Raw genomic sequence first — 25,255 nt, 5'->3', positions numbered from 1 at the left:
AGTGGGAGTTTGTATAAGACTTGTAGCCTTTATGAACACTGATAAATAATGCTGTAATATAACTCATCATTTATCACGATATGTCTGCTATTAGTCCTTACATTTTTATGTATGTTGGTTTTGTCAAAATTTATAATGGAAATTGAAACCTCTTTGCGTGATGGTTTTTCTCTCCCAATAATTAAAAGAAACGTATCTTACAAAAACTAACTGGTATTAAAAGTAAACATTTTATTATATAACAGGAGTAAAAGTTTTTGAACATTTGTATCAACAAAATCAAAAGCTATTCTGGGCACAATGAGAAATTTTTACAATCAAAACTACCTTTCACTTTTCAGAAATTTGACTGAAAACAAGTGGTTAAATGTGCTACAAACAGACAGGACCAAGTCTGTCTGTTCCGGCAGCTGAACAAAGTGTGAGTTAGGGAACCACTGCCCTGAGGGTGACTGAAGCATACAGGGAGGAAGGGAGCTCACAAGCAGGATGCTCAGACTCAGGCCGAGAGTCCATCTATGATCTGGTTCCCGTCAGTCTGACAAGTCACTCTGATCCAGCACGATTATCCTGTGTGCATGTTTTTTAAAGAACAAAAAAGGGAGTTTTAAGTTGGCATGTTTTTTCAATAGACAACAGCCTCTTTCTGTTCAACTGAATTCAAGGGAATTTTAATTTTTTTTAATTTTTAAAAAATGGCTGAAAAGCAACTGATGGCATTTTCTGTACTCTTTCCTCCTAAAACTGCTCTTGTACTAACTCCACCAATTACTTAATCCAAGTCAGTATTAACTTCACCTTATGTTTTAATTAGGTATAAACATCAACATTTTAAAAATTGAGCAACAGTAAATTCGAGCCTTTGTCATAAATGTTTATGATATTTATGTTTATGCTGGTAAATGCTTAAAGTCTGTTCATGTTGTCTATGAATAGTGAACTTTGACCTACAAACATCTGATATCTCATTACCTGGATGGTTCTGACCAACCCAGCCGCTTCCAAAAGCAAGGTTTTAGTTCCTCTTGATGAAATATAGAAGGAAGAAAAAACAACTTGATTACTTTCTAGGTGAAAGGGTGCTGGTATTCAGAAGTCACATTAGTGCTCTCTCTAGTTTAAAGTGGACTATTTTACCCCTGATAGTTGTTTTCTCCTACAAAGATAGACTTCCTCTAAAAACAGTTAATGGACTTCTCTTAATATTCTGCAGCTCCCTGTCATAGCTATGGACACTATGATGCTAACTCATAAAGTCCCTGTATAATATTCCCAATGAATTCAATACTAGTTAAATGCTCACACACTCTGGGATCTGTCCCAGTCAGGGTCCTGAGGAAAGAGAATGCACACCCAGGCCCCTTAATGAAGTGACTACTGAGAGCGATGTAGTCAAAGTTAATGGAGCAAACAAGGGGTAGCAACCAATGACTAGCAGCAGCGGGAAGCCACTTATCACTCCTAAGTCTGAAGAGACTTTGGGGTGGACTTGGGGGTGGAACCAAGTGGGAGCTGGAACTAGGATGATGGGCTGCCTTGTAGAAGTCGTGCTTGTAGAAGGGTACAACTTCTACACAGAGATGTGGTGCTGAAGTTGGCAGGCAGGGGAAGTTGAGAGCAAAGTCTGAGACAGACTGCTCTCCTACCCTGTGATCTGCTAGGGCCTCCCACTGGCCAACAGCAAGTCCAGGAGATGCAGTCCACAAGGGTCGGCATCCTGGGGCCCCAAAGTGGGGCAGAGAGAGGAAAAGAATGAGAATGGACTGGAGAAGGGATGAAAGAGATATCAGATGATCTAAATGAGTTCATGTCTCTAACTTCCTGCGTAAAAGGAACTTAAATATAGGCAGGTGTCATTTGTGAATGGCACTTTAAAGTTCTATCAAATCATTTCAAAATTAAGGTTAATTTATACCTTACTTGTAGACCCCATTTAAATCCCACAATTTATGATTTCTTATCGGATTCTGCAGTCTCTGTGTGAGCTAAATTTAGAACTCATTTGAAGGAACTAGGCAATTAAAAGCAAAATATCTTGCCAGACGATGTGCAAGATAAGGATGATGAGACTGGCTTAAGGCTTCTTTTAGAAACAGAATTGGATGCTGTTAGTTTTGTGATGAAGGCATGATTGGCAATTAACAGAAAACCTGAGCTGAACTACAGAGAAAATGTGTAGGAGGATTATGTGTATCATTTGGGAAACATTTCTAAACAACTTTGATGCTCATCAAAGCCCAAGGGCTCCAGCCTACATTATAAACGATTATTCATTCATACATACCTTCTTCAGAAGTCCCTAAAAAGCTCTCTGACTTCCTTCTCTCTGGCTTAATGCCTTCTTCCTCTTTTTTCTTCTTTTCACCAACTTCTTGATCCTTGGTATTTGTCTCCCTTCAATGACAATGATTTTTGGTATCAAATTGTATGTACAATAGCCAGTGAGAGGCCCCATGGATATGCTCCAAAGGAAACATTATAGCAGCTAGCACTAATGGAGTGCTCCCTATGGGTCCGGCACTGGTTCAAGTGCTATAATGTATATTAACACACTTAATTCTCAGCACAACTATATAATGTAGTCACCACTACCATCCCCATTAATTGATAAGGGAACTGAGGCACAGAGAAGTTAAATTTCATGCCTAGTAAGTCCTAGGGCTGGGATCCAACCAGTGGCAGTCTGTCTCAGACTCTGCTCTCAACCACTAGGCTATATTGTCCCAAAGAAAAAAGTATTTCACTTAGATTGTAATTGGTGTCCTTCTACAACCACCACTTTAATACCTTATCTTCATTTCCCGAATCCCTCTCTGAAGTGAAATACCTAATTAAAGTATCTGACAGTTTAAGACTGCATCTGTCAAACTAGTAAGCAGAAACCATCTCCTCTACTCAACTATAAGCTCCTATCCCTTGGCACCTCTAGCCCCTAGCACAGCACTCGGCTTGTTGCTGGTGTTCAACGGATGCTGGCTTAACCAAACTGACACCATTAAGAGATTTTTCTTCTGTTTTCATTCAGTGGATATTCAAAACGAATAATGTAAAATCTGAGAGAAAATAAAGCCAGCTAGAGGTGGAAACATTTTTTTCTTCCTAACCTCTCATCACTAACAGGATCATAGGCTCTAGAGTTGGAGGAGGACATCAGGTTATCATCTATCTCCATCCAAATGCCCCCGACCAGAGTGAACCGGCCTGTACTTGAAGAGGAGGAGCTATTGTCAAAGTGCGTGCCAAGGCAGCTGTTTTCTCTACCAGACAGCTATGGCTATGAGAAAGTTTGTGCTTTACTGAATAAAAATCTCCTACTCTGCAGTTTCTAGTCACTAGCTGTCCTTTGGGGCAGAAAAAAGCAAGCTGACTTTCTTCACTTTACAGTATTTCAGATATTTGAGGGCAGCTATCAAATTCTCCACTCCATCTGCTCTTTTCAGGCCAAGCCTCCCCAGCTCCTTCAGCTGTTCTCATAAGACATGGTTTCCAGACCTCTGACTGTTCGACGACCCTCCTCCTCTCTTTGTGAATGTCCCTTTTACTTTTTTTCTTTTCTTTTTTAAATTATTTATTTTCTTATCATTTATTATAGTGACGTTGATTAACAAAATCCAATAAGTTTCAAGTGTACAATTCAACAGTAAGTCATATATACATTGCATTGTGTGTTCACAGCCCATAGTTAGATTTCTTTCTGTCACCACATGTTTGACTGTGAATGCCCCTTTTAAAATGCAACACCCAGGAAAGAGCCCCACACTGTGTCTCAAAAGCCCTCTCCCCAGCATGAGACATCACCTTGATCTAGTCAGCACATTTCTGTTTGTTCAGCATTAATGCTGCATTGACCCTTTTATCGAGGCCTCATGGAGTCGTTCTCCATGTCTTCTTTAAAAAGAATTTCTTGAATTCTTACCATGTCTCAAAATGCATGCTAAATACTGGGCATATAAAAATAAGACATACTTACTGTCTTCAACAAAATCACAGCGAGTAGAAGCTTCTGATGAAAAAATTCTCTATTAGGTCAGCTCTCTCACATTCTACACTTTTGCATCCAAATGCTCACCTTCATCTTTTAGAGAAATCTAGCATTTCCACCTGTCAAGACCATTTTCAATCCACAGGCTATCACCCATCACATTGGTATTCATTTTAAAATTGTGTTATCTAAAAATTTGATAAGCATGCCTTTTCTGATTTAATTCGAATGACTGATGGAAATGTTGAAGGTGACAGGGCCAAGATATAGCCATCTTGGAAGGCCTCTCTTTATACTGATATCAACCTGCTAATCAATATCCTGAGCACTGTTGGTGGTTGGTGGAAGGGCAGACAGAAGTCAGGTCTGGCTTATCTACAGCAACGTCAAGCCATCACCGGACATTCATTCTCTAACAAGTAGAGGTATCTTTTTAAAAAAACAAAATCTGGTCTCCCATCCTGAGAAAGAAAAAAATGAAGGTCTGATGGAGAACAGTAAGCAACCTTGCAGAGCCCTTGGGGAGATCCTGTGGCTCCGTGCTATCCTCAGGTGGCTGCAGCCATCTTTCCAAGTCTTCATCAAGAGTAGAGTGAGCTCTGTCCAAGGGCATGTGAAGAAAATTGAGACAACAGTCATTTTCCTTCTCCCTTGATAAGGAGGCACAGCACTTCAGAGTGGGCAGAGACTTTCAAACCTGTACTTTCACTATACATAAAGAAAACAAGACCCTCGGCAAGATCGAATCTAGAGTTGTAGAGGTCACCGAGATCTGATTTAAACATGCACAAAACCCTCTTTACACCTTGACAAAAGGCCTCAGCACCCATGAGATCACTACCTTCCAAGTCTGGTGGTAGACTGTCTCAATTCTTAGTCATTAAGTCAATTTCCACCTGAGGTGCAACTATACACTTATTCCTATAAGTTTTTTGGATTAAGAACTGCCTCTGAGGCTAAAGGATGCAATTATGTTTTCAGAAGGCTGGAGAAGCCCCATCCATCTGAAAAATATCTTCCACTCTGGCTTGGTGCCAAGGACTGAGGTGATGGAGCATCTGTGGGCATCTCTCTGTGTCCAGCACAGCCAGCCCTTTTGGAAAAGGAAGAGACAATCATAATGTAGCTAACTTTATATTTATATAAAGCACTTTATATTTATATAATCAAATGTAACTCGGCCTTCTTGAGCTACTTTTGTCTTGAATAATAGTATAGATGTTTACTGAAGGTGTTTTGGAGAGATGAAAACATTGGAGTTACATTATACATATGGTCGAAAGATCCCTAAAAGTTAAAAAAATATTTATCTTCCTCCTCCTTTGCCTCTTTTTCTTCTCCGTTTTCCGCAAAACCCTATCCCTACTTCCTCACTGGTCCCAGGGCTCCAATCTCCTTCTCCACTTTCCCAAACCTTCCCTTCTAGGTCGCTCTCTTTCCCTTTCAGAGAATAATTTTGCGCTTGAAAAATGTGACAGAAATAGGATTCACTATGTAGAAGTTATTTTAATACCCTTCTCCCTTGCCTTTCTCTTCTGTAGCAGCTGGAAAGCTAAAAGCTCAATTTCCAGTCTCTCCTGCAACTGAGGGTGGTCGTGCATCATATTTGGCCACTGAGATATAAGTAGGCATCTCCTGGGAAGAGCTTCTGGAAACGATTTTGCTTCCCAGATAAAAAGGGGCATTGTCAGCTGGAATATTCCTTTGCCCCAGGCCCTCTTATCTTTGCCTGACATGTGGACAGCAGTCATCCTGCAACCAGGAGGTGACAAGCCTGAAAATAAGGGCCAACGTGCTATGCTATTGCTACGGGTGGCAGACCAGGAATATTAAAAGAGCCGACGCTCCTGGTGGCACCTTTGAGCTGCTACACCGGCTGTGTGTTCTGCCAACCTGTGGGCCTCTTGTTGTGTGAGACAAACTCATTTAAGCACCATGGTGGGGTTTTCTATCACTGCAGCTGAAAGAATTCTGCAAGGCTACCCTAAGGATGCACAGGACCACGATTAGGACAGGACAAGTGGTGCAAGGGCAGATTCAAATCCTCTCTTTCTTCAAAATGCAGATATTTTGTTCATAATGGACTTTTCTGTATTGATTTTGATTTTTAAAAATACTCTATCAAAATAGCAATTATCTTGACTCCTAAAGTTTTTGGTGCCTCCTTCAATTTTCTGCCGAAGGAGCACGTCTCACTCACCTCACCCTAGTCCTAGCCCTGAATGACAGGACAAAGAAGGAGAAGTCAGGAGGCAAAGGAGGCGAGCTGAAGTGGTTTAGCTTACAACACAGGTCAAAGGAGAGCTATGAATCAGGAAGAGAACAGGGTTTCTTGAGGCAACCTCGTGTTTTTGACTAAATTGTCTGGATGATTGCTCCCATTTTCTCTTATTTGACTTGAAAGATCTAAAACTTGTCTTCCAAGCCCTTCAACTAAAATGTTTTGAAAGAAGTCAAAGCCTGTGTTTACCTTATAATATGAAATAAAAACAAACAAAAAAACAACTTGATGAGAAAAAAACAAGTGACCCTATTAAAAATGGGCAAACAAATTGAATAGATATTTCTCTAAGGAAGATATACAAATAGCCACTGAGCATATGAAAAGATGCTAAACATCACTAATCATTAGGGAAATGCAAATCAAAACCACAATGAGATGTCACCTCATACCCATTAGGATGGCTACTATCAAAAATAAATAAGTAAGTAAGTAAGTAAGTAAAATACCAAGTGTTGGCAAGGATGTGGAGAGACTAGAACCTTTGTACATTGTTAGTGGGAATGTAAATGGTGCAGCTGCTGTGAAAAACAGTATGATGTTTCTTCAAAAAATTAAAAATAGATTAACCATATGATCCAGCAACACCACTTCAGGGTATATAGCCAAAGAACTGAAAGCAGAGTGTCTTGAAGAGCTATCTGTTCACCTACGTTCATAGCAACATTATTCACAATGGATAAAAGGTGGAAGCAACCTAGTATCCACCACAGATGAATAAACAAAATGTGATACACACACACATATATAAACATACGATGAAACTTAAGTCTTAAAAAGTAAGGAAATTCTGACACATGTCACATGAATGGACCTTGAGGACATTATGCTAAGTGAAGTAAGCCAGTTATAACAAGACAAATACTATGTTTTCACGTATATGCAGTATCAAGAGTAGTCAAACTCACAGAAACAGAAAGCAGAACGGTGGCTGCTAGGAACTGAGGGGAGGGGGATATGGGAGTTGTTTAATGAGTGTAGAATTTCAGTTTTCCAAGATGAAAAAGTTCTGGAGATTGGATGCACGCCAATGTGAATGTAATTAACACTAGTGAATGGCACAATTAAAATTTTTGATATGTGTATTTTATTACAAAAGTTAAAAAAACTTTTATGAATAGGAGCTATTAGAATAGTATGAAAAAAGACCATTTTTTCCTTCTTCTTATTTGTCAATATCAAAAGAAAAACTAATACAACCTAATACAGTATTTTAAATCTTTTCAAAAGCCCAGGTTTTGCTATTACCTCTCCGTGTCCTCTTCTAGATCCTGAGTTTCTTTGGTCCAAAGCATACTGCTATCTTCTTTCTTACTGTTATTTTCTTGTTCTTCTAAATGCCTTTGATCTAAAACCAGTTGAAAGATTTAACTTTATTTGAACAACAAAAAAATAGTTCAGAAAGACTGCTTTAAAATGGAGTGCAAAAAATTAGGGCTCATCAGTGGCCCCTGAAGTCTGCAATGCACTAGTTCCCTTCTTCCCAGGAGAGCAGGGGGCCAGGTGGCAGTCTGCAGGGTGCCTATATTCACAGCAGCTGCTTCTGGGGGCTTGAGAGTGCTTTGGTGCCAGGTGAAGCTACAGGAAACCTTGCCTGTGCCAAGGCTCAAGAGAGACAGAAGGAGCAGAGAGGGGAAAGGGTTCATAAAAGGGGAAGCAAGAGACCCGGAAAATAAATTACAGATTTACTTTGAGGGACTACTCTGTTCTCACTTGTTGGATGTTTCTAGGTTGGAGCCCCAGGGAAAAAATTTGGGTGGAGAAGGGTAGTACCCTTTAATGTATGCCAGGCATTTTACTTATGCGATTTCATTCCATCCTGCCAGCAGTCCCTATGAAGGGGAGGCGACTAACATTTGCTAAGTATCTTACAGTGTACCAGGCACTGTGCATGGAGCTATTATATACATCATGAGGTAAGAATCGTCATCCCCATTTTAGAGATGAAGGTTAATGAAGCTCAGAGACATTAAACAGTTTGCCACAAAAGCAGCAGAGTCAGAATCAAGGTTGAGTTGTGCCTGCCCTAAAGACCCACATTCCCCAAATGTACCACTGTGCTGCCAAGTGCAGAGTCACAGCAAGAACTTGATCAGAAAGATCTGGGTACTTGGCTTACCATTTGCAATGATGCCCAGAGGACTTGCTGTGTTCTCCAAAACTGTGGATGAGGCCTGCTGCTGCTTCAAGTGCTCTGTCCAACACAAAAGCAGAAGGCAACTTAATGCTTCCCTTGCATGTCACACCATTCTCTAGGGCAGTGGTTCTCAAAGGGTGGTCCTCAGACCAGCAGCCTCAGCACAATCTGAGAATTTGTTATTCTCAGGCCTCATCCCAGACCCAGAAACTCTGGGGGTGGGGTCCAGCAATCTTATTTTAGCCAGCCCTCCAGGTGATTCTAGTGCCTGATAAAATCTGAGAATGACCGCTTTAGGACAGTCAATCACATATAACACTAAAAAAAAAATGAAAACGATGATAGGTAATACCTGAAGAGCCCTATGTGGCAGGTACTGTTTCTAACTTACATGTATTAATTCAAGATTAATGTTCACAATTAATCCTCACAATAACCCTATGAGATTGATCACATTATTGTTATTCCTGCTTAAAGGTGTGTAAATGAAAGTAAAGAGAAGTTAAGGAGGAATTTACCTAGAATTACACAGTAAGAGGTAGAAATGGGATTTGAATCCAGGCAGTCTAGCTCTAAGGTTTACATTCTTAATCTCTATTTTATAATCTCTCAAACAGTCTGTAAGAGCATCAGAGCCACCCCAAATTTTCCCCATCTCTATTGGTCTATATTTCATATTTTTCACCTAGTTTATGGGGAAGACAAAGGCATAATTTACAGTTCCTAAAGAACTGATCACTAGACCAAAAGTCCACTAAACTCAGCATGCTGCTTTGCGTTTGTTAGGTGCTTGTGGGAGCGGGAGCAGAGTAGAGCAGAGCAGAGAGACAGCTGGGAGGCAGCAAAGACAAGAGCCCTGGGCTCGCTTGCCAGCATGGCCCTGTTACATGCAGGCACAGATCTCTCTCTTCCTGTAGGTCAGGAAGAGGCCCTACCTGGCAGCTCCTTGGCATCAAGGGACCCCATAAGATCATTTAATATAATCTGAAATTTTAAAATCCATTTTTATCTTTGTTAAAAGTAGTCCCCTGTTGGTCTTAGAAGATCACCTATATCCTAGGGCTCTAAAACACCCTTCCCTTTAGGGCCTTGTCAGAAGTCTAGGACTTTGGATGCAGGCCCTCTGAAAGTGCAGGTGTCAGCTCCAAGTCACTCCCCAAAGCTCTCTTGAGAGGAAATAGCAACACAGTGGGGACAGACAATAATCAGGTAGGCGTGCCCATTATTAGGAGAAGCTACCCATATGCCCTCTGCCCTCTGTCTTCCTGGAAAACTACTGACCCATCTCAAAGTACAGACATCACCTAGAAACCTGACCCAGATAATTCCCATACGTAAAATGAGGGAGGGTTTCTGCAGAGTGTGCTGGGGTACAGCAGTGCCATGAGGCTGGAGCCCAGGAAGAAGCTTCGTGACAGATGCTAAATTGGGGGAGTCTACGTGGTGACCAAAGAGAGAAGAACAACAGGATCCAGAGGAAAAGTATCACTAAAGTCAAACTGCAAAAGGGCCTACAAGTACTTCCTTAAACCATGACCAAGAGCAGATGACCCTAAGAATCTACCTGAGCAAGACAAGCACGGGAGACCTCTACCCTCAAAAGCAGCAGTTCTATTGTTGTGTTAAGAAGAGCAATTGGAGAGGAGGACTTTGCAAGGGCTCCCTAGGGAGTTCCAAAGATGAAAATTTGGTGTCGAAGCGGGGCCCTCAGAGCCTGACCCAACAATCCTGTGACCTGTACAATCCTGTGGCATTAAGGAAAGGGTGTGATGAGGTAAGTAGGGCCTATGACTACAGACAAAGAAAGAAACTAAGGAAGGTTCTGGCAACTCTGACTGGCTCTACTCAAGTTCATCAGACCAGTGGTCAAAGGCTGAGAGTTGTGACAACCTGGACAGTAGCTTTCTGCTGAATCAGACCACTTATGTCCTCATTTATCTTCCTCTTCCTGATGAGACACAACACCTCTGAAACCCTAAAAACCAAGAGGTACTCCTCAGGAAATTCTCTAGCGGCCCCATACCAAGAATTGGACCATCGGAGGTCTGATGAGCTGTGTCCTCTGAGGATGAGGGGCTAGTTGGTCAGGCTGTCAAGAAGAGAGCAGTCAGGTTTTCCCTGGGAAAGCAAACCACTTGCTGCAAATGTCTCTGAAACCACACACCATTTACCTTCCACGTCAGCTCAGCTGTGCGCAGCCAGCCGATAAGGTACAACTAAAACTGAGCTGGTGCTGCTCAGTCTCTGCCTGAAATGGAAAATTCTAGTCACATTAGGTCTTGTGCCACTGACTTCTCTGCCCTCAGGAAAGTGATTCATTCATGATGCCAATACCTTCTATACCTCCTGCTAATGGCAAAACTGAAAGTACTGAGTATATTGGTCTCAGCGACCAGAATTTCAGGCCTCTAACCTATGGCTGATTTGGTAAGAAAAGGAGATAAGAATTCCTTTAGTAGAAGAGTTCATCATAATAAATCACTTGAATGTTGTTATTTCCTCTTAGAATCATTACCATAGACCCTGTAAGTAACAAAATGACAACAGACACAAAACCAATTATCCTGACCAGTCTCCAGCCGTAATCTGAGGCCAGCAGGGCCACTGACTACATTCTGTATTAACATCCCTTACCAATTTCATCCAGTAGCTCCTGAGATGGTGGTGGTAGCTCGTCAGTGTGATGCTTCGAGATGGCTTCTACTAGTTCTTAAAAAGATAAGGGGGAAATGACTTAACACCTTCCTGAACCTGAACAGGTTTTCTAGGCTCCCACATGGATTTGACTTAGGATTTCTCAATGATGAAACAAACTGAGGTAGGGAGAAAGCCTCATACAATAACAGGCCAAGTTGAGTCCTCCTATGTGAATGGCTTTACACCCCCTTTTACTCTAAACCCTCTCCTATCTCACCCTACCCCAGTACTGCTTGATCTGTGCCTCTTACTCCCCAAGGATATTTTGGGTCGGTGAGGTACAAATTCTTACTCAGTGGCTGGGGTCCCAATCTGGAACAGGGCTGCTGGAGGAATATAGAGGCTCTGGACCAGGCCTTTCTCCATACATTATCAGGCCAGGGGATATAGAAGCAACCATACTTTGGGCCTTTCCCCAAGTGCTCAATTATAATATTAACCAAACTGCCTCAGCATAATTCACAAAATCCTTATCCCCTTGAGGGAAATTCTAAGAGTTATACCAAAGACGCAAGACATTAAAATTAACGTGGCAAAGGCAATATTGCCTCAAGAGCTGTTAACAAGCCCATACCCTTCGATATGGAATTGTCTTCCAAGAATTGTCTCCCAAGGAAAAGAGCAGAGGTTCAAATAAAAATTTTTGTACAAAGAGCAAAAATTGGAAAACAATATAAGTCTTTAATGTAAGGGCATGGGTACGCAACATATGTAGAATGGATTATTATGCAGCCATTATATACATTTACAAATAATTTTTACTGATGGGGGAAAGCCTCAAAATACCACAACAAAGAAAAGAAGCAGGCCAGGGCTGATATACAATATGACCTCAACTATGCTAAAAAATGTACTTTTTTTTGTATATTTCTAAAAATATTAAAAAATATGTACCAAAATATAGTATAAGAAGTTAAAAAATGTTAATAGAATTAGATGGTGGTTTTCTTTTTTAGGCTCTTCTTTATTCTCCAAGTTTTCTATAATGAGTATGTTTTACTTTTATAATCAGGGGAAACAGTATTTTTGTTTGAATCTAATAAAGCATCAAAGATGAGACTAGGGCTCCCTTAAATGGGCTTACTACTATGAACTTGTATTTCAGTAGTAAACACAGGTACCTTTCTGCAGGCTCCTTCTCTGAGTGGTATGAGATGATGTGTCAGGCGCCTTAACACTGCTGGAGGAACCAGCTCCAGTAAATGAAGACAATCTTTTCTGTAAGTAACATGTAAATACGGTAATTGACACATGTATTGAGCTAAAAAGGCCCATGCAACTCAATCATTTTCAAGATTAAACCTATGTATCATCAATGGAAGAAGCCACTTGTTTGTTGATTAAGTCAAACTCATTTAAATGTCACTTCCTCCAGGAAGCCTTCTCACCCCTCTTTGCCTCTGCAGCACTCAAAACTTACCTCTGTGTTCCAGTCTCTCTCACTAGGCGATGAGCTCCTTTGGGGGCAGGGACTGACTCTCTTATTCACATTTGGATGCCTAGAAGAGGGCCTGGCATGGAGCCCGGCACTTAGAACCTGCCCGATTAACAGTCCGTTAAATGAAAGCATTAAATTATCTATGGTCCTACTTCAGAGAGACCTTTTGTGAGTCAATTGCCCAAAGATGACAGTTGGTTTTTCACTGAGAGCCAAAGCCAGTAATCAATCTGCTATAGAAGGGTCAGTCAACAGGTCCTCAGTGAGCAGTGCCAAGTTAAGGAAATTGTGGTTCTCTTGAAGAGACTATACATATGAAATATGAGGAAGAGGGAGAATAAAAAGGAAGGAGAGAAGGAAGAATACAATTAAGTGTTTTTACTGCCGACTATTAGTTCAGCGGGTGGATATCAGTCAAAATTCTGAGAACTAACCAGAGGAGGCTTCAAGCATAAAGTAGAATTTAAGCATCCTTAGGTAGGTATGATATGGTTAGGGAGAAAGAGTATGACTGGTGAAGATAGCATCATAAGCTATGGCAGAGGTTGCCAAACACTATCTCTAGGGGGAAAAAAGGCACAAAAACCCAGGACCTATCCTACAATACAAACACAGAGAGGAGCCCCAGGGAAGCCTGGGAAGGATCCGGCTTATTTCCTGCTTTCTTTGTAAAATGGCACTTTGGATTATGGAGGCCTTTGCACTGACTCCATGAGAGTGTAATGCAGAATTGGTATACTTACGAGATCAGTCAATCTTGAAGGGAGAGTTTCGGAGGAAGTAAGGAGGGAATCTAGGCTCTTGGCTTTCTCTCGGACTGTCGTAAATTTATCAGACAAAGTTCGAATAGATTCTTGACTGTTCTGGCATGAGGTAGACCCTGTTTTCACCTGAAATGGGATACTTTCAAGGCAGTCTTTATAGCAACTGGCAGTTGAAGAAATTGACTCTGTTGTAGGAAAGTGGGCAGTTAGTGTCTGAATCCTTTATATTATTTAAAAACAAAAACAAAAAAACAACCCACACAATTCTACACCTATACTGGGGATTCTCCAAATTGTTAATAACTGAAACATTCACTGCACAGAGATACAGCTCCTCAAAGTATGAAAAAACAACAGTTTCCAAATTCAGTCACCAAAATAAAGGGAGATTATTTGAACCACAAATATACTGGGGAAAGGACACTGGAGAGAGGCTATTGATGGTGGCTGTATGCAGCTGCAGGACTCAGAACTGTGTATATTTAAGCACAAAGTACTGTTTGAAGTTACAAACTCTAGAGAATGCCATGTATTTGCACTAAAGTCAATAGTTCTTAGGATACAGAATAGACTTTGCATGTGCATGTCTCTTCCACTAAGGTAAAATACCTCCTTAAAGCTGCTTAATAATCATCACCATCACCTCTATGTGGCCTCCCATGGGGTTATCTCCTTCAGCTTTGGCCCCAAAGAAACACCTCTGTGCTGTGAGAAAACCCTTACCAGATCTGCCCCCAGCCGGCTTTCCAGAGGCACTGGGGCAAGAGTCATTAGTCCTCTCAAATGCTTCTCCTCCCCATGAGTGATTACCTGGGCTGAGCGGAGTGCTGACACTAGTAGGTGCGTGGTTTATTTTGGGTGTTTTGCATGAGACTTCCTTAAAAGAACCATCTTGTTCATAGGAGATACTAGACAGGTCTTGAATGTCTGTCAATGATCTAAATAATTAAAAGCACACAATAACTGGTAGATGTTGAGAAAAATCAAACAATATATTTGAGAGGTACTTTTTAACGATGATGTTGACAAAAATCTTTATTTGGCAATAGGCCAGAATTAGAGACTATCTAGAATATCTTGTATATTTTAAAGAGAATATTAGTGAATATTTTATGGAGATATAACTTTAAATATATCTCAGCAGCTAAAAATGAACTATGTTCATAGATGAAAGTATATTTGTGTGGAAACCAGATTTATTTTATTTCAAGTATTTATACATTGCTATATTATTATTATCATCACTGTATTTCCTTGATTGTCAGATGCTATTACTTTAGATAGCATCTTTTTGGTAAAAGAAGAGACAGAATCACATTAAATGTAAACATAAAAATGGGGAAAATGTAGACTCTTACAAAAAAGGAAACACTATTCCCCTAAAACCAAAACTTTGCACAGTATCCTTAGGCAACCCTGAGATGGTCATACATGTCTTTCTCTTTCAGTTCCTTTGGTGACTCCTTTAAGGTCTCCTCTTGTTCACCTTCAGTACTGTAAGAGAGAAAGTGAGAAAATTATGTGAATCCCCCATCAGCGGAGTGCACTAAGTTGATACAAGGGACCAGTTTATCAGCCCAGTCTGAGAAGTAGCAGGAAGGGCACTAAGCTCAAGAGACTGAATAAATACTCTCTAATGGTCAGCCTATCTGAAGTCAGCTGATGATGCTATACGACACTGAGCAAGTTCCTGAGGAAATCAATGAGCATAGGAAGTTTCCTTGGGATGGAGGTTGGAGCAGCGGGCACAGCCATGGGGCCTGACTGTGAGACAGCTTCCTGGCACAGACTATCAGGAGAGGCCGAGAGAGGTTTGTGCCAAATAAATGGCCATCGAAAAGAATACTGAAGACGAACTTGACCCATTCTATTTAGGATTCAACCTCAATACCTGTCAAACACAAACTATATGCCAGATCCCATGATAAATCTTTTTACGTTTTCACATTTTTAATCTTTGCAACAATCCTGCAAGACCAATGTTATAAAGGAAAGCATGAACTATAGATTTGAGTTGTGACCTTATTAATTCTACTCACTAATATATTTGCTGCTCCTTCCAAGCACATAGTAGGACAGCACTTTTTGGCCCTCTTGATTTACATAAATGGCCACATGACTTGTTTTAACCAGTGAAATTTAAGTGAAAATGATGTAACTTTTGGGAAGAAATTTTAAAAGGCCAGTGCACAATTCACCATGTTCCCTTTTTCCTGCCTCAGCAATTAAAGAAGCACAAAGATGGAACCTCTCTCAGCTTGCTTCTCTTATAGAAGGTAATACAGCACAGAACACTGCTGGACAACTCATGATGGACGTAGAGCATTAGTGAAATATTAACTTTTATTGTTTTAAGTCACTAAAACCCAGGGGTTGTTTGTTATGTAGCATAATCTAGCCTGACTGATATAATCACTTACTAACTGTGCAACCTTAGAAAAAAATAAACTCTCTGAACTTTGTTTTCCTTATTGGCAAAATGGACATAATAGTATGTACCTGAGAGGGTTGTTTTATTAATTAAATTTGACAAAACAGAATATCTGGCATATGACAGCTGCTTAGGAAATACTAGCGCTATTTATTATAGATAAGGAAATGGAGGCCCAGAAAGAGGAAAGTAAATTGAATGTTGTTGTACCAGGCACCTGACATCTATTATGATTTTTTTAATTAAACTTTATTTTGAGATAACTGTATATTCACATGTAGTTTTAAGAAATACACTTTACCCAGTTGCCCTCAATGGCAACATCTTGAAAAGCTATAGGACAACAACACGACCAAGATACAGACACTGATACAGTCAAGACAGAAAACATTTCCACCACCATGATCCCCATGTGCCCTTTTGTAGCCGCGTCTACTTCCCTCCCACTCCCACCTCTTCCTTAGACCCTGAAAATAACTCATTCGTCCTTCATTTCTATAATTTTATTTCAAAAAAGTCAAATAAGTGGAACACACAGTAAATAACTTTTAGGGATTGCTTTTTACATTCAGCATAGTTCTCTGGAGATTTAGCCAGGTTGCTGCATATATCGATAGTTCATTCTTTTTTATTGCAGAGGAGTATTCCATGGTATGGATTACCACAGCCTGTTACATCACTCACTTGTTAGATAACATCTGGGTTTCCAGATTTTGGCCACGTTTAAGTGGCTATAAACTTTTGTGTAAGCGTTTTTGTGAATATCAGTCTTCAATTCTCTGGGATAAGTGCCCAGGAGTTATATTATTACTTTTAGTCCCTATGTTGACATTCTCAGTTAGGATTCGTAGTCCTATTTCACAAACTTGACCAAGGTCACACAGGCAGAAAGGCAGAATCCCCTTTCTGTGACCCCTCACAATTCTGCTGAACAAATCCTAACAAAGGTAAGCTGCCCGAAGCTAATTTTTACAACAGATACAACATGGTGGCTAGTGTAGTTTAAGATGAGCAATATATAAATACTGGGCATTATCATTATTTAACATTACTTCTATGAGTCTGAAACTGTGAATAAAGTAATAGCACATACCTTCGTATAGGGTGGAATTGAGACCTGGTCAAAATCTCAGCATTCTTTCCAAGGTTTTTTCTCATTTGGACCTTTTCTTCACCCGGAAGAATAGAGTAAATATTTTTTTTTACTGAATTTTTGCCAACCTAGATTGTTATTTTCATTCCCTTCAATTTCCCTTGGTCTGGTACAGAATGAGAAATAATCTGGATAAACAAAGTGCTTCTTAATTGGGTTTGGATTGAGTACTGTAGAGAGGGTTTTGCTCTGAAAGTTTATTTTCCTTGCTCAGAGGGGAGAACTACATTCTGACACTCAGAATACAATCAAACCATTTACTAGCCTTTCAATTAGAACCACATAGTTATTTCTGGAGACAAATGTTGTTTTGTCTTTTCAGGAAGGCAAACTGACCTGGTTCCTGTCAACAGACACCAGGGGGCGTTGAAACCAAGAACTGTTTGTTCACTGAGGATTCCAAAAATAAAAGACCATTAGCCAGGCGTTCCCAGAGCGCTAACGTGCCTCTTGGCCATCAAATACCACTTAAGAAGTGTGTTGGGGGGCGGAGGGGCGGGGGGCAGGGGTCTTCAGTACTAAGGAGCTAATTCAACTGTCTTCTGTTCTTGGCATCAAGTGTCTGAAGTTATCCCAATTCTCATTAAGACTTTGCAGACCTCTAGGCAGACAGGACCAGCATCTATTTTCTTTCCTATTATTATATTGCTCTGGTTTATAGAGGAGGGAAAGAGCAGCCTGCCCTGCTGGCAAATGCTCATGATTCCCCAGCCATTCCTTAGGTCCAGGAATGAGATGACGCACCAGAACAGCGCCACCTTTAACAGGTACCAAGGAGCTCCGAAACTCCATCAGAAGCACTGGGGTTCTTCTTCCTGTGACCCTCTTTCAAATACCAGAAGGCATAAATACCTAGAGGGCATAAACCAATTCCTAATAACTTAGAGCTGGAGGGGAACTTAAGAAATGCTAGAGTCTGACCCGCTCCTTTACTTGATGCAAGGGGAAAGTAGGGCCCTGGGGGAGAGTGAGTTGCCCAAGGTCATATAGAAAAATAAAAAATCAGTGGCAGAACTAAGTTTGGAAGCCAGTCTGCTTCCAATTGTTATCCTCGTTTCATCGTTTCATTGCCCTAGGGGAAAAGCGGGGTGAGAAGGGCTGAAAGAAGAAAACAGAGTGGAAATCAGAAGCTTCTTCATGTACTTCAGATGTTTGGATAGAACTAGCCCAGGTTTTCTGACCTGCCTGCCCCACAACTCCTCTATCCCACTCAACCCTCTTCCAAAAACAAGCCAAGTGGCCATGTGCAGGCTAAGCTCACTCAGAAAGTGATCGTGGGCAGAGGCTCCACACAGAGAAGTAGGGGGCCCAAGACCCAAGTCTGGGGACTTTTAATACATATTGTCCCAAGAATTTAACTGTCATCTAAAAGCTTATAGCTTCTTAAAATGTTCCCAACTGTGATTGGGGCCTGGATCAGCTTAGAGATGGAAGCTGGAGTGCACAGCAGGAGAAAGAGAGTGAGTTCAGACCCTGAGCCCGCCCTGCCTGGGTTCAGAGCTTTGGGATCTAACTGTGGGCAGCTACATAGCTTGGTAGGTAGATATCTCTAGTTTTAAAATAGATAGTTGCATACCTTAAAAGAGCAAAAGTGCACAATTTTTTAAAAGTCTTTATCAGAACTGGTGGTTCGCTTATGTCCTTTCTTGTGCCACACCCCAGCTGCTGATCCAAAGTTAACTTCTCATGCAACAGAAAGCAGTTGCTAAGCTATGTAGAACCCAAGGCTTCCCAAAGGAAAGACGTTATGTTTACTTCTGCACTGCTGGCTGCAATGAACTCTTTGCGAAGATGTTAACCAAGCAAAGGAAAACAATGGCGAAACTCTGCCTTTTGGGGTGGAGAAGGGCATGGAAATGTAGTTCTAATTTCTGTTGTGTCCATAATTAGCTGTGTGGCCTGGGAAACTCCCTCAGGTCAGCTTAGCAAAGATAACTGAATACCTACTATGTGCCACAAAGGAGCCTGAAATCTAGTGAAAGACAGGAGGGGAAAAAGAGGCAACTACTACAACATGTGCTATAAGAATGCAAGGGGGGGGTATAAAAAACGTGTGGATGTCGCGATGCTGGTGAGGGACAGGGGGTTCGTGCTAATGAGGGGAAATCACTGGGCCTAGGTTTTCTATACTGTAAAATGAAAGGCCTGGAGGAGGTTATCTCTAAGGACAGCTCCAGCTCTAAACATCTGTGATTCTCAAAGGAACTTGCCCTAAGGCTCATTACCAGCGCCTTGAGGTTGGGCAAAAGCATCTCTCATTCTGTGGAAGTCCTCTTCTACTATGGGACTTGAGGTCTACAAAAGAAAGGAAAGAGGTTCAATGGAGGCAGACAGATCATCAAAAGGTGGAGGGAGAATTTCTTGATATTCTTAAACCTTGAAAATCTTCGTAAGGTTCCTGTACCTTTTATGGACAAAGAATACACCCTCTTTGCAGGCAAGTACTTATTCGTACTGCATATCCCTCCTCAACAACCAGGCCTTCCTCCACCTTCCATTGTGAGGAGGAATACAGGAACATTCTCTTCTTCCTATCACTATCCCCTCTTCACCCTAACCTTCCAATAAAGATGTTTTGATTCCTGGGAGCTTCATCAGAAGAGCCAAAGAACGCTGGAAAAGTGGCCCAGACTGCAAAGCTACTCCATGGGGTGAGAAGTCAGAACACTAGTTCCTTTGACAGGAAGCAGTGACTGGGAAGAGGCCCAACGCCCAACAGGGGTCTTTTGTGGGACCCGTAATGTTCTGTTTCTTGATCTGGGTGCTGGTAACATGAATATCTTCAGTTTGTGAAAGTTCACGAGCTGTACACATAAGATCTGTGTACTTTTTCCTATTTATACTTTATATATGTGTATATATTATATATGCATACATACATACATACTTTATATTTTTTTTTATTAAAGATTTTCACAATGTCCCAGTCTGCTCACAGTAAGATCAAGAATGTTTAAAGGATGAATCATGGAGAACTGCTCTGACTGATCTTTGAGAAGCACAAACAAGTGGAAGTGGTATTTTCTCATGTACCACTGAATTCTTGTCAAATGTTGTGACTGATATGTACGATCCTCTCTTTCCTCTACTCCACCTTCCATACTGGTTAAGATGTAAAAGGTGGCAGGTTAGTGGAGAGATGAGGTAGAAATTGTTTAAGTAAATAAGAGAATCCAATGAGTTTCATTTTATAAATGGAAATACTCCGTACAAAGAGGTTCTTTCTTGCAAAAGCCAGGCAGATTCCCAGGAAAGCCCGGTGTACTGGAGAACCTCATGCTCACTGCTGAACCCTCGCTTCTAATCCTGGCTCTCCCATCACTAACACTGGGCAGACAAGGGCTAATTCTCTACAGATCTGCAGATCACCAGTTCTTCACACAGAAGAAGAATAACAGGCCGTCTTCTCTTCTCTACAGAAAGGATATGTGAACTTGGTAACATGAAGAAAAATGTTTGAAAAAAGGTACAAAGTGCTGGTTCACATGCAAGAACCACAAACTTGGGAGAAACTACATCTGACTGTCCATTCTCAAAGGTCTTGTTTTTCAGATTTTTTTTTCTTCAAAACATATGAAAACACTGATAAATAGTTATTGTATACTTTTATGTGTAACTATTTTTCTCAAAAAAAAATTTTTTTAAGGAATAAGGCAATGGAGAAAGCTGAAAATATACTTTACCCTGAACTGTAAATATTTACCTCTAGAGCTAAGTTTCCTTGAGTGGTGGAGGAGTAAAAATATACATGGTCTGGAGTTAAAAATTCATCTGTTATGTCCTCAGAAGACTCTGGTGAACAAGTTGATTGCACAGACTGATCCTATTAATAATAGAAGAAACTACTTTTAAGTTGGTGTTGTAAACAAATGCCTTTATGGTTCAGTGCAAATAACGAAGTTATCTAAAATTACCCAGTAGTCATTCTCTGATCCTGCCCTCCCTGCTTGCACACCTGCCTCTGCCCTCCTTCCCCACAGTAAGCTGTGAACCCCCGGAACAGGTGTGGTGAATGACAATCCTGAGTCTCAGCGTCCACATCTGTATGATGGAGGGGGAGGTGACCTTTCTGCTCTAAAATTCTCAAAAAGAAAGGCCATAGACAACTCCAGCTGGGGACTGAATTTAAACACCCTGATCCTCAGGCATACAGCCAAAGTCCGCATGTTGGCACTGTCCTCCAGACAAGGAGGCTGAGGCTGCTCAGAACTGGGAAGTCCCTTGGGTGTTACAGTTTAAAGGCAAGCATGATTTTTAAAACAGCATTTTAAAGTAAACTTATTTCTTAAAAGTAACACTTATTTCTTTAGCATCTGTGCTCCACCCCTTTCTTTTCTGCTTATTTCTCTATGTTCTGGCCCTGGTCCCCACATGGCCCGATAGCTGGCTCCTTTCCTCACCTCCGATCATCCCTTTGTAGAGGTTTTGTGGTTTATTACCTTGGGCACTGCTTTTGCCACACATTTCCTCTTCCTGAGCACTTAGCAGCGCTCTCTTTTACCTCTCATATCAAATTGAAACTTCTTAGATAGCCTGGCCTCCCATACCTTCCCCACTCCCCTGACAGACCTGCCTCTCTGGGCCAAGCCAGTATGCTTAATATGATGTACCCTTCCAGCCCTCACGTGACAGAAGAAATAAATTGTTTTGTGAGTGGTTTGGGTGCTATGATTAAATACAATAGCATGTTCTTCAAAAGACCTCAAATTTATCACAATTTTTCATTGTTTCATTCTCAATTGCTATTTATATTCTTTAAGTGATTGTGGCCTCATGTCAATGATGATAAAAAAAATTTTGGTTCCTGAGTCTGGCTGGACTGTGGCCCAACTGCAGGCTTTGAGGATGTTAAACCCTTGAGGCAAAGCTGTAACCTCAGTGCAAACGCTAGGAAATGACCCACAGACCCTGCTGAGGTGCGGCTGTCAGGCATGGACATTCCTTCTGAGTTGAGAGCTGAATTTCAGTCTCAGAGCAGCGGTTCCCAACCTTTTTGGCACCAGGGACAGGTGCTCCTGTGAAAATCTAACGCCTGATGATCTGAGGTGGAGCTGAGGCAGTGATGTTAGCACTGGGGAGTGGCTGCAAACACAGATGAAGCTTTGCTTGCTGGCCTGCTGTGTGGCCCGGTTCCTAACAGGCCATGGACTGGTACCGGTCTGCAGCCCAGCGACTGGGGATCCCTGTCTTAGAGGACAGTCCAGGTGAAGGCATTCTCATCACAACCCTGGCTTTGCTTTTCCTTCTCCAATCCAACCTCAGTTACCTGCTGGCCACTAGCTTAGGTATCTAACCCATGCTGTACCTCCAGAGTTGGTCTTGTCTACCCACCTACATGGGACACTCAAGAGCCAGAGCTGAATCTGACACTTGCCTGTATGTCCCCCAAGCTCCAAGATACACAACGCTTTGAGTTGAACCGACTCAAAAAGTGTTAGGGAGGAAAAGACTTCTTCATTCATGTCAGACATGAGGGCACATACTCCAATGAAAAAGAACTACTGTAGATATTACTTCGATATCATAATATATAACAACAACTTGGTTCTACTTTGTTAGGTCCTTCGGTTCAACTGGGCTCTCAAGAACATAGTACTCACGCTGTAAGATTTCTCAATGATCACAGATGCTTCAGAAATTACTTGTAAGACTTGATTATGCTCTGGTTGTTTGTTTTTTCTGAGAGACAGGTGCCTGATACCTAAGGATTAAAACACAAACAGACCATAGCCATTCAGTGGTATTCAGATGGCATAGAAGGGCAAAGGGTGGCATGAGAGAAGAGATGCACGCATATTTTGCAAAGGGTAGCCATGTCCCATATGTCAGGTTCAGTCTAGAGAGTGGAGACTGTTCATTTAGCCTGGCCCCAGCATGCAGCCCTGGATCATCCACAATTTTGTTCCCTCATTCGAGAGCGAAGCTTGACAATGTAAAGTATGGCACAGGGAATACAGTCAATAATACTGTAATAACTATCTATGGTCCCAGGTGGGTGGGTACTAGACTTATTGGGGGATCACTCTGTAAATTATATAAATGTCTAACCACTATGCTGTATACTCAAAACTAATATAAAATAATATTGAATGTCAACTGCAATTGGAAAAAAAAAAGAGTGAAGCTTGACAAAGAACAAATTCTTAATACCAAAAAATCTAAGCCAACAGATAGTTTTTCTACCTACAATAAATGATAATTTCAGACGTACCTATCTTTGACTTGCAAACAACCGTGAAGTAATGTCCCATACCCTGAATGTGAGCAAATTTCCAGATGAAAATACACATACAGCCTTCAGTTTTAACCTGCAAACCTTTAACTTTGACAGCCAAATGTTCCTCTGGCATAGACTCTCTGGGAGCCAGTAGAATTTTTCCAGCTTAAAATATAATGCAAAGAAATGGGCAGTAGGGAGTGGCTGCCCATCACTGCCCTCAGGTAAGGAAGGTTCAATGCCTTGCCAGTATCAGGGTTAGTGCATGAAGATTATCTGACTTCCTCTGAGAAAACAGGTCCACTCTGGCAATAGAAAAACTCATGAATCTCTGGATTTCTTTACCTGTGGGAAGGATAGTGGGATCAAAAGGGTATACTGCTTTCCCTGGGAATTCAGGGTTCCCAGACAGTAGGGAAGGAGAGAAAATCAAGCGAAGGAAATATTCCAGGAGTTTTACATTTTTGAGAGCTGGTAACTTGATAGAGTTCACCTATCCTGATTCCTCCAACAGAACTTACTGGTGAAACCATGCTGGTCATTGTCATGGTCACTGTTGTCCGGTCTGTCACACTTGCCATTTCGTCCTGGCTCATCATATCTCCTGGGATACTCTACGACACGCTGCCAATCCACATTCTCGGCGTCCCTAATGGGCCGCAGCAGGGAATCGGCCCTGTTTTCAGCCTCATTCTCTGAAGTCAAACTACTCTGAGGATGCCAAGAAGGTACTGCCAGCTGCCCAGTAGCTGCTTTCTCTGCCATTTCTTTCACCTCCACTGGATATAAGAGAAAGCAGCATTTAAAACAGCACCGTGAACACAGCAAACAAAAGCTTTTGATTGTTAAAGAGATTTGTAATACTTTTATAGCTCCTATTGTCACAATAATTGCCTTCTTAGAATTGCATCACCCTTAGCTTACCTTGTTTAGCTTGAAGAGGAGGGGACGAAGGGAGGGGAGGGGAGAGGAGAGGAGAGGAGGGGAGGGGAGGGGAGGAGAAGAGAGGAGGGGAGAGGAGAGGAGAGGACTGATGACAGAGTGAGGGAAAGGCAGAACTTCAGTTAGAGCCCTTGTTGCTGAATTTCGGAGTGGAAGGCAGAAGAAAACTTGTAGATGGACCTTCTTGCTGTGAAGATTTTATAAGAAAATGACATCTGAAGCCTCCAGTCTGTAGAGAGTCTAAAGGATTTTATTTTATCTAGGCCATGCTGAGTTCATATTTTGGGAGTGTGTATATATGTGTGTTTTCATTATAGTCTATACTTTTGTTAATATCACTTTTTTGTTAATATCATTTAGCATTAGTATTTTAAAAATGGGTCATTTTAAGCTTATAAGATAAAACTAATACAAAAGGATAATGCTCACAGGATATGTGAAAGTTACACTGCATGATTTTTACTTTAATAATCTTATATATTAAATACCTATATTGTGTGTTTTTACTACACTTATTTATAATATGTTAATATGTTAAAAGTATTTTCTATGTAGTCTTGAAATGAAAACAGCATTTCTCTTCTGCAGTTTGTAATCAAAATGGAATGATCTAACAGAAAAAAGAATGTGGGAGGACAGTACGATATAGGCTGTGCACTTAGAGATAACAACCAGGTTAGAGTTCAAATTTCATTGTCCAACAGAAGCTATACTTTATACTCACTTTTCCATTTCAAGTGTACCTTTCCATTATCTTCATTTCTTGACTTCGTATTATACATTTCAGAAGACACAGATTCCGCAGCGGTCCTAAATTGCATAGGTTTTTTGGAGGGAGAGGAGCGGGGTGGACACAAACACATCAGATTGCTCGTCTTGACACAACCCTGAACCCACCAGCCCAACCAGAGGACCATCTCCTATAGGACTCTTCGAGCCATTCCTGGGGTTGCACTGACTCCAGTCCACCACCAGAGGGAGCAAGACACTGAAGCATTCAGCCAGCAAGACTCCTTACCTAGTAGAGCGTCTGGATGCCACTAGGGGCCCCTGTGGGTTTGACATGGTGAAGAGTGCGCTATTTAGCTGTGTCACTTTGGCTTGGGCACTGGACTCTCTAGGCTTTTCTTGGCTAAGAAATGAAAGGACTGGGTTAGAAAATCTCTAGAGGTTTTTTGTTTTCAAGTTCAGATTTCATGATTCTAAAAGTGCT

The 25,255-nt window shown here is 41.3% G+C and overlaps 1 protein-coding gene across 1 annotated transcript in view; it reads right to left on the bottom strand.

Annotated features, from left to right (window-relative positions):
* Nucleotides 1–210: 210 nt before the first annotated feature.
* Nucleotides 211–25,255, bottom strand: part of TEX14 (testis expressed 14, intercellular bridge forming factor) — a 63,332-nt gene continuing 38,287 nt past the window's right edge. Inside the window, exons 15-32 of the mRNA XM_023520387.1 lie at nt 25,061–25,174; nt 24,767–24,852; nt 23,622–23,879; nt 22,484–22,584; nt 20,587–20,706; nt 19,109–19,178; nt 16,824–16,899; nt 14,731–14,793; nt 14,110–14,237; nt 13,279–13,484; nt 12,219–12,315; nt 11,035–11,109; nt 8,383–8,457; nt 7,512–7,611; nt 4,489–4,581; nt 2,285–2,394; nt 973–1,024; nt 211–570 (exon numbers count right to left, since the gene is read on the bottom strand). Coding sequence (XP_023376155.1) covers nt 534–570; nt 973–1,024; nt 2,285–2,394; nt 4,489–4,581; nt 7,512–7,611; nt 8,383–8,457; nt 11,035–11,109; nt 12,219–12,315; nt 13,279–13,484; nt 14,110–14,237; nt 14,731–14,793; nt 16,824–16,899; nt 19,109–19,178; nt 20,587–20,706; nt 22,484–22,584; nt 23,622–23,879; nt 24,767–24,852; nt 25,061–25,174 — 1,861 coding nt within the window. The 3' untranslated portion in view covers nt 211–533. The remainder of the gene's footprint in view (nt 571–972; nt 1,025–2,284; nt 2,395–4,488; nt 4,582–7,511; nt 7,612–8,382; nt 8,458–11,034; nt 11,110–12,218; nt 12,316–13,278; nt 13,485–14,109; nt 14,238–14,730; nt 14,794–16,823; nt 16,900–19,108; nt 19,179–20,586; nt 20,707–22,483; nt 22,585–23,621; nt 23,880–24,766; nt 24,853–25,060; nt 25,175–25,255) is intronic.

This window comes from Pteropus vampyrus, unplaced genomic scaffold (assembly GCF_000151845.1).
Source record: "Pteropus vampyrus isolate Shadow unplaced genomic scaffold, Pvam_2.0 Scaffold261, whole genome shotgun sequence".
Classification (NCBI taxonomy): Eukaryota; Metazoa; Chordata; class Mammalia; order Chiroptera; family Pteropodidae; genus Pteropus; species Pteropus vampyrus.
Note: the sequence above shows the minus strand (reverse complement) of the source record. Positions and strands in the feature narration are given on the sequence as shown.